The following is a 15488-nucleotide window of genomic DNA, read 5'->3' on the forward strand; positions in this document are numbered from 1 at the left end:
AACTTTTCTATTTATTTTCCCTCCAGGTGCAGCTATTTTCTTTGAATTCAAACACTACAAGCCTAAGAAAAGGTTTACTAGTACCAAGTGCTTTGCTTTCATGGAGATGGATGAAATTAAACCTGGGGCAATTGTTATAGAACTGTAAGTGACTCACAATTATGTATGACAATGATAGAGGAAATGAACCAGCTTTCAGTTACAATGTGTGGCTTGTTGTATTAAGGAACGTTTCTTGGACTTATTAGATTTGCTTCCATGAAGAATATTTTATTTTCAGTGAAGGGGGGAAGACAAAATACTTTTAGGCAAGTAAGATGGTTAGAGACTCTTCTCAGAAACTAGACCAGTTTCCAAATAAAATATGGTGTTTGCAATTTAGTTTTGTTTGAATTTAATGTCTGTAGGGAAGATTTTAATTTGGAGCTTAGCCTGACTGTCAGATCGGCTATATTTTAAAAAAATAATCAACTCAGTCCTTTGGTACAGAACTTCTGCAAAGGAAATCTGATTTGAGGCATGAGATACCAATTTGCAATTAACTTTGTGAACATTTCAAAGCAGTATTGAGTGGTTATGGTGTGCATCTTCTCCTTGCTGAGTGGCTGAAGGTGTGAGGGAGGGGTTTGAGGATTGGGATTTGGTTTTTAATTCAATAAGGAGGTGAATCTTGCAGTTCTTGGAAGAGTACTTAGTCTGTGCTAGCTGGAGTACTTCTGAAGTACTCAGTTACTGATACTGGGTCTATCCTACAATCCAGAGTATAATGTTGGGAATCTCCTTACAAAAATACTACGTTCACTTAGATATTGAAATCTTACTTCTGTAAAAATAATCATTCAGAGAAAATACCGTTTCTTCCTGTAAACGTACTCATTACTGTTGCTTACAGCAAGCCTTGTCACATCTATTTAAAAGGTGAGGATAACAACAGGTAGAGGATGAGCTTTCTAGTTTGCTGTCATCTTCCTGCACAGCCATTAAGCGCTTGGATTAATGCACTTTCTTGTGGTTACAGGTACAAAAAACCCACTGACTTTAAAAGGAAGAAATTGCAACTGTTGACCAAGAAACCACTTTACCTTCACCTCCATCAAACATTGCACAAGGAATGACCCCAGTTGTGAGACCTCTGTGAACTGAACCACAAATCCTGGTAGCTGTGTAGTAGCCTTAGGCTCCGAGGGGCAGGAAGATAACTCTGTTCATGCCAGTAGGTCACACGAGACCATCTCCCACTGCACAGCACTACTTCAGGGACAGGAACAAGCCCACCATGCAAATGCAAGGGTTTTTTTCGGTAACTTCCAGCTACAGGTTTCTCCAAGAGCCCTGATATAGGTTGACTGCTTTTCCTAAGTTTGCTGTTCATCACTTTTTATCTTTAACCATTCTTCTCCTTTTGCCTCAAGCTCCCCCTGAGGATGGAGAGTGCCCTTTGTCAAACCTGCAGCAATAAAGATGTGGCAGGTCTACTAACTGTTTACACTGCTGTGCTATTGTAGTTCCTCTCATCTGCATTTCAGAGTCCTCTGGAGTGGGCAGGGTGACAAAAGACTGAGAGAAGGGCAAAGTGGGCTGGGAAGGAGCTTGAAGTACTGCAAGTGCTTTGAAGTGAGGGAGTGGAGGATGCAGGTCAGATGGGTGGCCACGAGTCCCTGTGGTCAGGTCAAGAAGAGGACAAGTGCAGATGAGAACACTGAACATGTTTTGAATACATGTTACAATCTTTTCAGTCACTGTTACTCCCTAATAGAGCTTTTCTTTTTTGTATCTTGTCACAGAGTAGTTTGCAAAGGCAGATGGGGGATAGAGGCCTTCTCGAGGGCTTTGTCCTGGTTGCAGTGGGTGTTTTGCCATTTCAGTGACAGCAGGACAGGCCCTCAGTGCTGAAGTTTCCATTTTCCAGAGCTATATAAAGTAGGTCTGGCTAGCAGGCTGACCCACCTTCTACTTGAAACTGCTGTTCTTGTGGAAACTGATTGTATGCAGTTTTCTGCATATTTTGTGCAAATCTGGAAACTTACTCAAAAAATTGCCTTTTTATGTAAGTAGGTAGGATTATCATTTATTTTCTGTATTTTTTATTTGGTGCATAATAAGGTGCAGGACATTGGCTTATTATGACACACTTGCATTCACCTTTTGACCTGAAAAAGGGAAAGAAGTAGAACCCAGTCAAATCTTTCATATATTTGTGTGGATATTTAATATGATACTTTATGGTTTGATAAACTTCTTGCATATCTAACTAGTGCCTGAATACTCTGCTATGCTAACTACAGACTCAGCTCCCAAATTAGCATCAATTATTTTAAACAGCCTGGATGCAGGTGAATCATCCATTCCTCTTTTCTGTCACTTCACCCAAGATGTTCCATTATGTGTTAAGGGAAGGGATGTTACTTTTCTGCATGCTGTTTGTCTGTCTCTACTCAGCTGTTCGGCATTTTTGGCTCTATCATATTGATTAGGATGAAAAGCTGGTTTTGAATGTCCTAATCTTCTTGCCTTTCTTTGCTCTGGTATAACTAGGAATGACATTATTTAGGTGTTACAACAAAAGTCAGCAATACTTTCCCAAATTCCACTTCTGGTTGGAGGCGAAAAAGGGCAGTTGAATTGTCCTGTTTATGGATCTTTACAATATCCCACTGGTTTTAAAGCTGATGGGTGATGATCAAGATACCCCTGTGAGTTATGGAAACTCCTCTAAATGCAGCAGTCTGGACACCAGACTAAAGGAGAATACCTACACTGCTAAAAACCAAATACAAATCATCCTCTGAACTCTGCAAAAGGACAAAGCAAAACATTAGTCTGTGGTTGCAAGTAATCTGAGCTCAGCCCATTTACCTGTCAGTGGTCCCTGGCTGGCTCAGCACTTGTTCTGACCAAGGAATTGCGGGATCTGAGTGTCCATGAAAGGTGGAAGGGCTGGTTCTGGAGTTTGACCCTGCCATCCAGGGTAAGCACTGCAGTTGGGTGTGTGTGTCAAAGGTGAATGCTGCTGCATCCAGAGGGAGATTCCATCCACTTTTGTTACTGTTAGCTAGGATGGGCAAGGGGAGAGACACTGAGTATCACAAAGGTTTATATAGGGGAAGGAAAGATCCTGGACTTGGAGAACTTGACTTTTAATCACAGATGTTGATCAATGTGTGTATCATCAGCCAGCCACCCTGCAAACTGAAATACTGTCCCTTGAAGTACAAACCCATCGTTTCTGCTGCTTACCTGGACCCTTCCCCAGCTTGTAGATGTCTGTATTAATGCCAGTTTTATGAAATGTCAACTTGGAAGTATTTTTGTTAAATACACAAGTAGAGCTTTGTATTTAACTGATTGTGAATTAATGTCTGTTGAATGTGAAATACCATTTTTAAAGTTGCTTCTATCCCTTGCCTTTTTTCTGTGAACTGTCTCAGTGCCAGGACTGCTGCTGCACACACCACAGGCTTGGGGATTGTTTTATGCTTCAGTGATGTTCCAGCTTGTCTTTCACCTGATATCTAAAGCTTTACACTTGTACTATAAGAATGTAATACCTAGATGGCAACTTTAATGGCTGCTTGTACTCTGGCAGTAAAGCTGTAATGGCCTCCCAGTAGAGTTTTTTATTATTCTGTATTGTTTTCCTTTTTTCCTCCCTCAGGCTGCCTTTTGGACAATGCACTTGTGAGAAACCTTACTCACTGAGACAGTCAAAAGCCTGCTGCTCCAAATGCTTGCACTAACACTTGACCTGCCAATGTGTGGTGTGCTTTGAAAGTTGTTCAATGGTGGTAGCTGCAGTAGATGTTTGCATACTCCCAACTCTGCTTTACAGAAAGCTACTTTCTTTTCTGATGGAAGTAAAAAGGTTCTCCAAATCCAGCCTTCCTTTTAAAGAGGCTGAATTGCTCTTAACCCTGAGGAAGATGAAAACACAGTTCTCAAACTTCACTTGATGCTGTGAGGTGCTCTTGAAAGCAGAAAGCAATTAGGGAAATTCTAAGTTTCACTACTGAGAGGCATTGAGAAACACAGGTCAACTCCACAACTTCATTAAGGTTTCCAACTCTGGAAGCTGTAGCCCCCATGGTCCTGATTACATGAAGCAAGTCCATATTCTGTCAGAGTAGATCAGCATGAGGGTAACATGGTCATTACCCTGAAGCAGCATTAATTTGGCCTTGATTCAATTCTTGTTCTCAGAACTGTAGCATTCTCTGTCACATTACTGAACCAATGTCCTTTCTGAACAAAACATGACACTGAAACAAAGCCTTTGGGGTTTAGCAAAAGGAATTTTGCTTTTTATTATAACTTTCCTTTGAATACAGTGTCATTTGTGCTTCTGATCTCTGACCAGACATCTTTTGAAAAAAAACCCAGAACCTCAGAGTCCTCATGTAAACTCCTGGCCTACAGTAACTGCAGCTCAATGATGGGATGGAGAAGGCAGGTTGGATAGCATTTTACTTAAAAAATTATTTCCACAGGAAATGAATTGATATACATTTTTAACGAAATTAGTTCATTCGCCAACTGGTTACAAAGGCTACATTGAATTAAGACTCTCCACACAGGTACTTCCTTCCTATTGCACTTTTAGAGTAGGTTCAAGTCCATCACAGAAAGGTTCTTGCAGCCCAAGTGGATGGATAAGTTTGTGATCATAAATGCATGTAAGACATCTGTAGCAACGGGATAAAAATTAATCCTGCAAAAGCTGAGATATACTGAAATGAGACCAATATCTTCAAACCAAGAGCCATTTCCTAGAGTTGTGCACACAGGAGCCGAGTCTGTGGGACCGGCCGGGTGCTGCAGGCATGGATTCTGCACTGGGCATGTGCACAGTCCTTGGGGCCAGCTGCCCTCAGTCCCTGGGTGCCGGTGGAGGCAAGTCTCTGTTGGGAGAAGGAGCATAGTCCCTGGAAGCCTGCAGGGGTAGCCGAGGGCCTGGAGGATAATCCCGGGGGCCAGGAGGGCCGAGGGGGTGGAAGGGAGGGTGCCCACATGCGTAGCCTCTGGGATCAGGGGGAGGTGGGAGTGGGCCAGGAGGCAAACGTGAACTACGTAAGAAATCTCTTCCAGCTGGAGGTGGCAAGGGAGGACCACAACCTAGAAGGAAAGGAAATCATGGAGTTAAATCTTGCTTTAACCTAAACAGAGAAGCTCCTGATTAGTTCCTCAGTTTGTCATTTTCTGGAGCAGCTCTGGAGTGGATCACTGTTGCATGCAGGACTTCAAAGCCCATAAATTATTCTAGGGACTTTTGGCTGCTGGTTTCCATTTCAGAGTAAACAAGGAAAAATACCTTGGCATTAAGGAGCCTTGAGAAAGCCCACCCAATCCAAGCTTACTGGGCCTAAAACTAAAGCCCATGAAGCATGAGGAAGCCATGAGCTTAGGAAAAGCAACTGTGGGTGCTGCAGGCAGGCTCCAGGAAGTGAAGTGTCAGCACAGGGCACTGCAGCCATACCTGGGGGCCCAGGGAGAGGCCGAGGCCCGAAGTGCCCCCGCAGAGGAGGAGGTGGTGGTCCGTAGCGAATGGGTGGCGGTGGCGGAGGCCCCATCACTGGGGAGCTCATCAGAGGTGTCCCAGGGAAAGGAGAGGGGCCTTTGGCACCAGCATTACCCTGGGCAAGATGAGGTTACACTTCAGTGAGTTACTGCAGCAGACAAGCACTGACACTGCTGAACAACCCAAACACTTACCCAGAGGCAAACAGGTACAAGAGGGAGAGGAAAGAAAGAAAGAAAATTACCCCAACACACTCCAAACCACATTAACCAGGCAGAAAACAGGGACAGCTACTGCACCATCATCCCTTCTCCCAGAACACTGCTGGCACTACCCAGGAGTGAGTGATTTAGAAAGACAAGTTTGTTAAGATGAAGATATACTAAAGAAAAGTTCAAGCCCTGTTGAGGTGTCCTTGGTGGACACCCCTTTGGTAAAGGACCTGGAACTTGGAATGATATATGGAATTGTGCTTAAACACCACAAGTAAGTCAGCTATAGGATTATTGTTTTAGTCACTCCAAAGAGTTTGCCCACAGACCTTAAGAAACATCTTATTGCCTCAATCCCATAAAAACCAGAGAGCAACTGCTCATCATTAGAGAAGCCCTTTGAGACAGAGGGGCTAGCCCTTGGTTAGTGCCATAGAGCAGCTGTTATTCAGCAGTTCAGAACACCAGGTCTATTACTCCTCTCCATCAAAGCAGCATCACCATGTCGAGCCTTGGAATACTCACTGCAGCTAGTTCCATGGAGGAAGGTGAATCTGTAGTTACACTGGGGGCTTCAGACTCTTTGGGAGAGGGTTGCTTTTGGGGTTTTTTTGAACAATAAATAGGGTAGTGACAGGATACAGACAAGACAGAACATGATACAGTTAAAGAAGCAGTAGGAAGTAGAGTGAATCACATATTAAAAAGGTTTCCTGATGGCTGAGGTGTTCTCAACTCACCATTCCATCAATTGCTGTGGAAGGGGAAGAGGTTCTTGGCTCACTGCTGATTATGGATGCCACAGCAGGCCCAATATCTAAAAAGAGAGCCATGAGTAAGTGTCCTACCATGCCAAGGGTAGGGAAGGTGGGCTTAAAATTGCCTTTTTGAAGGGAAAGAGTAATGAATAAGTTGCAGTTTGTTGCAGACCCCACAACTTACCAGGAATAGACATCCTTCCAGGCAGCTCTGGAGGCCTTCGTGGGGCAGGGGGGCCATCCACCATTGTACCTTAACGGAAACAAGAACCCAGAGACCCTAAATAACACAAGCCTGAGCTATTTCTTATGAATAAAACCTACCACCAACCACTCAGTATATTAATAAAGCAGCTATCAATATCAACATTCCTAGAACCAATATCTGACCTTAGTGTTCCTGGGTTTGTAGCCTAAGAGGCCATTGTCAAAAAAGGGGAGTTTCACTGCTTACCAAATTCACCCCTCACACCTTCCCTTCGAGGAGCAGAGAGGGGCCGGGCAGGGACATCAATCATCTGTGTAGGGGATGGATTTCCTCCACTCACAGGTGATGGCCCAGAAGAGCCATCTCTGCTTAATGGCCCTGTGACAAAGAAATAAAACCACTTGATTTACTTTTCTACAATTTAGCACAGCCCTATGTTTTTATGATGTACTGACTCCAAGACCAAAGGTTTTGGGAGAACAGCAGCATTTACCTCGTCGTGGTGGGATTTGGCGGTCAGGTCTGCCTGGAGTTGGCTTTACAATGACTGGTCTTTGAAGCATGACGATTTTTTGGTTTACCTCTATTAATCTGATTTTGGAAAATAAAGGTCTCTTATTACTATTCAAACAACACATATGAGTTGTATCTATTATAATGTAACAAGACAAACTGCATTATAAAATGTTATAGTTTTCACCAAGAAATGTTATTTTAGCCATCAAAACAGTTTAACAGTAGTTAAAATTATTAACTTAAAAATGCACTGCACATTCTGAGCTTCCCCCCCAGGCAACTCCCAGCATGTTCAAAGAGCAATAGAGTGGGTCTGTTCTGTACTTACTTCTGTCTCAGGTTGGCTGCTTCTCTTTTCTCTTCAGCCAGAGCTCTCTCAGCAGAGCGGGCAATGAGCTGGTAAGGAAAATTTTGTCAACTGCATTAATGGCACCAATGTGACATCAAATAGTAACTGTTAGCATCAGAAAAGGACAAACATTCTTACCCAGTTGTCATGTGCCTTTTTCTCATGAGCAGCAATCTGAGAAGAAAAGAAGCCATTTAGTTTTTATCCAACTACCAGTATTTCCAATAACTCACCACAGAGCACCGGAATGATGCAGAAAAAGATGGCACAACAATGAGCAAGCAAGAAGTTTACCTGGTTTTTGTAAGATCGCTCTGTTTTTTGCAATTCTTCTTCCATATCTTGGATCCTTTGCCTGTACAAAAGGGAAAAGAGGGGAAGGAAAGATGTTTGAATAAATTTTCCTCAGTAGCTGAAATCCATAGAAAATCATAATCTTCAGAAATTCAAGTTACTTGTAAACTTTCACTTCCTCAATGGCCAGCACGGCTTTTTCATCTGCAGCACACAATTTCTGCTCCTTCTCCTGACGCTCGTACTCTTCCTGGGTTAGTTTTCTGCATAGAGAAAAAATGCACCATATAGTCCAGCATTCTCCATCTATTACAACTCAAAATCCTGCCAATGACAGTAATATCAAAATCTACAATAATGTGTGAAATCACAGAGACAAGATTTTGAAACCAACAGACAAACCCTTTGTGTATAAAACCTTAAAATTACAGAGTTGACTAGAAAGATTTGTCAGCTTCTGAAGATCTGTCAGAATCTATCAACTGCAGACAGTTCATCCCTTCAGATCCTGCAGTTCTCCTAGCAATGCCACAGACTGCAATCCAGATTTACAAAGGAGCAAATAAGGAAATCCACTGGACTGACACCAACCATGGGAAATGAAGAAATGGATGTGTGGTGAGAAGGGGCAAATTTAGAGCCCAGGTGACAAACACATTCAACAGTTATTAACCATGTGGGAAGCTTTTCCTGAGTATTCTCCATACCAATTCACTGCACAACCAATTTCCAGAGTCTTTTTATAACCTCACGGTTCGTAACTTTTTTGATTTTTGATATTATTCCGGAAGTATTTAAGAAGTCTATAGTGTGTTCCTAACTTACAAGAGCTACCCCACAAAACTGGAAACATTTAACTAATAGCAAGTTAATTATTGCTAATAGCCAGTTCAACAAAATCCATTTCCTTGGCTAAAAGTCAAAGCAGTTTTTCAGAAAAAAAAAAAAGCGAGACTGCAAGAAGTTCTTCATTCTAATAAAGAAGTACTAACAGGCAGTGTAACAGTCTCCTGTATGTTTTGGAAAGAACAGAAATTCTTCACAGAGGTCAAGATGACGTTATCCCTGAAAGATGGGTTACCTTCCATCTCTCCATTCTAAGTTTATTACACGTAGATCCATGGAAGTTACAAAGTCAGGCAGTTTCACTACAGCCTCATTTCCCACCCTGTGCTTCCCCCAGCCCACACACTTAAACCATAGGAACTTCAACTGCTTCTCCATCACAATTTCAGTTTTTCTACGGAATTTAGCTGAGAATGTCCCTGAATCCTATTTTCAAATTTTCCCCACGAAACTGAGATGGTGTTACAGACATTTCAGTAAGTAAATAAATTAATGAGGAATGAACACATACAGAGCAGATCCTTACCAGTGGCAATTCATTCCTCTCAACTGCCATCACCAATTCAGCCTTCATTTAGCCCTTTGAGAATCAAGAAGCTCACAAGGCTGAAATACTGAAGTTTCTACATTATGAGAATTAGACTCACTGCATCTTAACGGCCCCTATGTTCCCCTTGACACTTGTGGATGATGTAACAGAGCAACCGCAGAATTTTCTTGGCCACCCACCCACCCTCTCCAGAAGTTTAAAAGTAGAAGGCAATATGTTGTGTGCATACTGACAGTCTTTTTAGAATCTCTGGAACGGTGGCAAAAGTAAAGGATGCCAGCTTCAGCTGTATTGGAAGAGTTGCCATCACTCATTCCAACCACAACTTCCAAGTTCTTTGAGCCTTCTGAGCAAACAGCATTTGGGCAGTGCCCATGATACTACAGACAGAGTAAGGAAAGGCTTACTTCTGGAGTGCCATCTCCTTCTGCTGGTACAGTTCACCAAGTATCTCCACTTTCTGCAGAAGAGTTTTGCATTCATTTTCCAGTTGAGTTTTGGCTGTATGCAGTGAAGAGGAATCGTGTTCCAATGTTTTTATCTTCTCTGTTGGAGAAGCAGTTGCAGTAAGAACTATGATGGCCACTTACATGCTCTGTTTCTTTTTAAGCCACCAACAGCACTTCATCCTAAGCAGTTATTTTGCTAGACCTACCTTCCAGCTCATGCCTTGCTGTTACTTCATCATTCAGTTTGGACTGCAGAAGATTTCTGTCCTCTTCAACTATGGATAACATTGTTTTGACCTGAAAACAGGAACAGAAAATTTATGATTATGGGAGTAGCAGTAATGTGACTGCAATAATTAGATACTTGTGCAACATACCCTGGAGACATCCATCATCTGCTTAATCTGAGTCCTCATCTTCTCACTCTCAGTATCTAGAAGACAAAAAGATCTTTGTTTTCCCTGTTTTTTAATCATGAACAAGTCTGTGGACAACTGTTAAAAGTAACACTCCCTACACTTCAATCCCTACATCCTCATATGGTCAAAAGAAAAAAAAAAAAAACCAAAAATCAAGAAGTGGGAATTTCCAACCCACATACACTTTAAGTAGAAAAATAGACCAAAGGAAAAAAAAAAAAAACCAAAAAAGAATTTCAATACTAGAGATGCAGCAAATACATGTGCAACATCACAAATAAACTGCCTCAGCTTTGAAAACATCTATTTTGGTCTTTCAGATTTAAAAAATGTGATTACTTAAATTAGTTTTTTATCTGGAGGCAAGCAGAAAGCTCATTAAAATTTTATCTCAAAAATAAATGTACCAGAACCACAAAACTGAGACTCTCAGCTTCAAGAATGCTCTTAATTACCAACCGTTATACAGAGTGTTTACAAGTGTGTCACTACACTCATGGATTACCTAAAAGGTAATTTAAAAGCAATTATTGACCTTGTAGCCAATTCCTCCCTTCAGTGAGGGATATTTTGTTTTTGACAATTCAAGCTGGCAGCTCTATATGCATGGATCCCTCTTGTTCCCTCTCTAATATGCCATGAGCACAGCACCACATGATCCTCAGGTGGGATAACCGTACCTGGCAACTCTCCATTGGCCAGATCATCCTCTGGGCTCCACTCATGCCCTCTATCATCCTTCTTGGCCTCTGAATCCATGTCCAACTGCTTCAGCTGCATAATGCAATTGGTTAAAACCTAGTAAAGAAATCAAAGGTTCAATAGCCCTGCATTTTGTGAAGTATGACAGTATTCTGTGATGCATAATACTGAAAGCAAGCTGATTATAGAGAACCTACTTCAATTTCATTTTCTTTGTAGGCAAGTGTCTCTTCTATGTCCTTCTGAGATTTTTGATACAGTTGAATCTGCTCATGGAGCTCAGAATGCCTCTCACTCCAACCTTCAGCTTCTTTTAGCAGCTGTATGAAGCACCAAGGTAAGATGATTATTTGCTGTATTTTTAGTGCATGGTGTATGCAATTAAAGTCTACTTTACTACCAGCTCTGGTGATAACTGATCACCATGGGTTTACCCTTTATCACAGCTAAAGGGTAAACTTCAATTATCAGGCTCATTGGTGTTCCACTGGCAGAACTGGATGCTGGGAATCTTTCTGCAGTTTATTATTAGGTAGCTTTACAAATTTGGCATTTTCTCAGCTAACATCCCAACATCAAACTGCTCACACACCTCAAAATATGAAGAAATTAATTGCAGTCCAGAGGTAATCAAAACACATTCCTTAAAAAGCCACATACTTCACATAGGAAGAAAGAAAACAGATATTTACAATCATTTGGAAAAGAACTGTCCTGACATTCCAGGGCTAAAACTCCTCCCCGTTATCTTTGCTTTCTGAAATACTTTCTTGTCTCGGACATCTTTTACGAAAAATCCTTTCCTTAGGATTTTTCCCCCTGAGAAGCTGAGAGGCCTCAGGGACAAAATGTAAACATTGATTATCTGCTGCTGTGGAATGCAACAGGTGGATCTTTGATCGGCCCAAGTTGGATGTTTGTAATTAATGGCCAATCACAGCCCAGATGGCTCGGACAGAGAGCCAAGCCACAAACCTTTGTTATCATTCTTTGCTATTCTATTCTTAGCTAGTCTTCTGATGAAATCCTTTCTTCTATTCTTTTAGTATAGTTGTAATGTAATATATATCATAAAATAATAAATCAAGCCTTCTGAAACATGGAATCAGATCCTCGTCTCTTCCCTCATCCTGGGACCCCTGTGAACACCGTCACACTTTCTGGCAATTCTTCACCGTTACCTCCTTGAGCCTGGATCCAAAGTGGCAATATTTCCATCATGCCTTGATAACCACCTCAGCACAGACTTTCTGTGACTTTGCTGACAAAAACTGCATCGGGGAACTGGCAAAGCCTTCACACCAGAGATGTGGCACAGCTGCACAAACAGCCTGTGCAAGCAGGCACAAAGCATTTGAATTTTATCATGGCAACAGAAAACATGGAATTCCGCCATGTTAAGAAAACAGAGACCTGCTGAGGCTACACTCAAAAAACTAGGAATAAAAGCCAGATATTTTGTTTGAAAGACAAGGTTGCCTGGCCTGGGCATAACTTACCTGCTCCTTGCTCTTTTTTAGTCTAGCATTCTCTTCCTGCACATGATGAAGCTCAGATTTCACCTTTTCTTCACTCAGTTTAGCTTCATTAAGGGCTATCTGCACCTACACACAAAACAAAAAGGAACAAGAAGACAAAGTCAAACTATAGTGGAGCAACAGCTACAAAAAACCTGGTTAAATGGAAAAGAAAAAGGTACATATGCACAAACAACCTGCAATCTGCCAAGCCAGCATTTTCTGTTCCATAGATAAGAATTTTCCTGGTACAAAAACTTGTGACTCTTGAGGGGGTGTAAATAATTCTTTACCTCGGAAAGCTCTGCAGAATGCATAGTGATAGCTTCCTGAAGCTTCTCCAAGGACTTCTGGGTTTCAGAGAGCTAAGAAAAAGATGAACAGTGATTTAGTGTTATCCTGGCACAAACCTCAGCCTGAGTAATGATTTAACCTATGTCTTCTGGAAGCATAAAAGCAAAGTCAAAACATGAACAAACTTCCATTTCAAGCATCCATTTGCTAGCAGCAACATAGCACTACCTTATCGACAAGGTAAGGAATAGAAACACTCAGCAAATTCAAATGAACTTCTTCCCCTGACTCCGCCTGTCTGTGGCCAGGAAGTTCCCTGTACACCTGTGCAGTCCACAACGAGAGGAACTGCTATCATTAGCAGCAACCTTTGACCAAAACAAGGCCAAAGAGCTTGTTGATACAGGAAATCAGGCTTTAAAATAAAGAAAGAGAAAATATCTCTGAACAACAAGAAAGAGAGACAGTTCGGAGATCTTCACACATACTGTAGAACTAAATGCTGCTCTGAGTACAAGAACATGTCTCTTCCCAAATTGAAGCCTTCAGCTTATATTGCCAAGCAACTTCCTGGCCAGCTAGGAAGTATTAGACTAGCCCATGACTTGAATGAATCTGTTTGTGTGTGAAAGCACATAACCACACAAGTCCATCGAGATCATAAAAAAAAAAACCACCAAACCTACAAAACTCAAAAAACCCCCAACCAAATTAAATCAACAGACTAATCCTTTGATTTTGGGATAAACCTAAAATTTCATTTAATCTCACTTTTTGTAGGTGGGTCACCTTGTTTGCTCTACCTCTATCTAACCCATCAGGTCATGACCAGCTTTTAGGGCGTTTCAAGCTAATGACAATATAAGACACAAGTGTAATTGTTCTAACCTTTTTCTGTTTCTTCTCATTCTTTTTTCTCTCTGTTTCAAGCATGGTGTGCAGATTTTTCACTTTGTTATCTAGCTGCTGATTTGCTTCTTCCAATTCTTTTACAGTGTCCTTAAAAAAAAAAAAAAGGTGTAAAAGACCAACGTAAAGCAAACTATTTTTATTTGTATTGCTGCTTTCAGTTCAGAGACAGATAACTTTCTCTTACCTTAAGCCCTGCAGTTTCATCTGAGAGAATGTCTTTTTGTTCTTGGGTCACTTTCACAGATTCCTTCACTTCCTTTATCTAAACACAAACAACCACACACAACTGAGGAAACTGTCAACATAATATATTATAAGATAATAAATTGCCAACATAATATATTATAAGATGCTGCACTGACTGCGTAATTAAAGCAATAATAGAAAATTAAGAAATAAAGGACAACTTAGAGCAATACCTTTTGATCATATTCTGACAGCTTTTCTAAGATTTCTGTTTTTTCTTGCAGAAGGTTTTTAATCTTTTCAGCAAGTTGTTTTTCAGTCACTAGGAAGAAAAAGAAAGCTTACAGTAACTATACTTCACACACTGGGGAAAAAAACCCAGCTATCATTACTACCACTTCAAGGAATGTTTTCAAGTAATAACTAAAAAATAAATCGGGAGAGTATTAACTCCTTGGCAGTCAGCCCTCTCTGCATCTCCAGCTTTCACTTGAAGTTAGAACTGAAAACAAGACAGCAAAGTTGACACAAAGCACAAAGTTCCTGCATCCACTTCACAGAGGCTGCTCCCAGAACCCAGAGCAAAGTAAGGTGCTGGCTACACACACCTGAGGTGTGTTGACAGTGAGGATCTCAGAGCAGCCTCAAACACTCAGGGAGATCCAAGACCTTCCCTAACAACCACCTTTCTGCTCTATTGAAGCTGAATGTTTCATCAGCGACAGTAAGAGGATGAAAGGTCTGAAAGATCTACTGGGAACAGAACAGAGACAGCTGGGAGACAGCACCAGAAGGTCTTAAGGAGCTGCTCTGCTTAGACCTCAAAAGGGCTGTGACCAAGCAGCAGCCTTCAGGCATGCATTAGCTTTTCACCCTAAACAAGCCACCAACCAACTCTTAGGATTAAATGAAAATCATTAACACACTTCAATTATTTTATTGCAAGTTATTTAAAAAACACCCAGTTGTTGTTGTTGTTGTTTTTCAAGTCCTAAGCCACCTTGACCTGGATCTGACTGCCTCAAGCACCATTTGCTTCACAGCAAACTCTGCAGCTCAACAAGGAGTACTGGTTGTTCCAACTGCATCCCACGGAGTGCAATGGCAACTGCTACTCCTCCTTTCCCTCCCACACAAGGGCTCCTGGGACAGTGAATTCCAGGCCTTTCCCACTCTGGGAAAAGAGAGACAGCAAGTGGCTGCCAAGGTTCAAGACAGCTCTCAGTAGTTTAAGGGAAGCAGCAATCCCTGCATTAGCTTGGCCTCCCAAATTTACTACTGTCATTAAGAGAGCATAATACATTTTTATCCTTGGGACTCCAAATGTAAGTTAGGAGTTTAAAAGTGTTTTGGCTCTGTTTTGTTTGTTTGGAGTTTTTGCTATGTTTGGAGTTTAAAAGCATTATGCTATGTTTTAAAGCATTTTTGTCACTGTTAGCATTCCTCTAATTTGGGATAAAGATGTTAATAACAATGTGGCCTGTATCACGCTTGAAGAATATCACTGGTTCTGATCTTTAGTAGTTTCTATATAGCATCAAAGAGAAGAGTATTTGGGTGGTGGAATTAAATCCATGTTCCTTGATTTTTTAGGGAAGGCTGCTCAGTAATTACTGCACCACCAATACCAATATTCTTCCTGCACTACAGAAATCACCTCAGAGATCTAAGATGGGACTTCTTCAGCTCATTAATTCTACACTAACTGTGTAGAAGGAAACTGCAGTATAACCACAATGAAACCAGAGAGAAATGACTGGTAAG

General features: G+C 41.4%; 2 protein-coding genes across 3 annotated transcripts in view; one reads left to right on the forward strand and one right to left on the reverse strand.

The window, feature by feature from the left end:
- The window catches only part of AIDA (axin interactor, dorsalization associated), a 42999-nt gene extending 41515 nt beyond the window's left edge, over positions 1–1484 (forward strand). The window contains exons 9-10 of the mRNA XM_005495356.4: positions 27–144; positions 1019–1484. Of these exons, the coding sequence (XP_005495413.1) occupies positions 27–144; positions 1019–1115 (215 nt within the window). The 3' untranslated portion in view covers positions 1116–1484. The remainder of the gene's footprint in view (positions 1–26; positions 145–1018) is intronic.
- The window catches only part of MIA3 (MIA SH3 domain ER export factor 3), a 30832-nt gene continuing 16759 nt past the window's right edge, over positions 1416–15488 (reverse strand). The window contains exons 9-29 of one of the 2 annotated variants that reach the window (XM_005495357.4): positions 13958–14046; positions 13723–13800; positions 13515–13625; positions 12626–12697; positions 12315–12419; positions 11013–11135; positions 10794–10911; positions 10072–10127; positions 9901–9991; positions 9653–9791; positions 8011–8112; positions 7850–7910; positions 7694–7729; positions 7535–7602; positions 7184–7281; positions 6937–7068; positions 6667–6735; positions 6465–6541; positions 6250–6321; positions 5471–5627; positions 1416–5109 (exon numbers count right to left, since the gene is read on the reverse strand). In XM_005495357.4, coding sequence (XP_005495414.1) covers positions 4865–5109; positions 5471–5627; positions 6250–6321; positions 6465–6541; positions 6667–6735; positions 6937–7068; positions 7184–7281; positions 7535–7602; positions 7694–7729; positions 7850–7910; positions 8011–8112; positions 9653–9791; positions 9901–9991; positions 10072–10127; positions 10794–10911; positions 11013–11135; positions 12315–12419; positions 12626–12697; positions 13515–13625; positions 13723–13800; positions 13958–14046 — 2099 coding nt within the window. In that variant the 3' untranslated portion in view covers positions 1416–4864. The remainder of the gene's footprint in view (positions 5110–5470; positions 5628–6249; positions 6322–6464; positions 6542–6666; positions 6736–6936; positions 7069–7183; positions 7282–7534; positions 7603–7693; positions 7730–7849; positions 7911–8010; positions 8113–9652; positions 9792–9900; positions 9992–10071; positions 10128–10793; positions 10912–11012; positions 11136–12314; positions 12420–12625; positions 12698–13514; positions 13626–13722; positions 13801–13957; positions 14047–15488) is intronic. The other variant, XM_014272956.3, reaches the window with a different exon arrangement.

The sequence above is a fragment of the Zonotrichia albicollis genome, chromosome 3 (genome assembly GCF_047830755.1).
Source record: "Zonotrichia albicollis isolate bZonAlb1 chromosome 3, bZonAlb1.hap1, whole genome shotgun sequence".
Taxonomy (NCBI): Eukaryota; Metazoa; Chordata; class Aves; order Passeriformes; family Passerellidae; genus Zonotrichia; species Zonotrichia albicollis.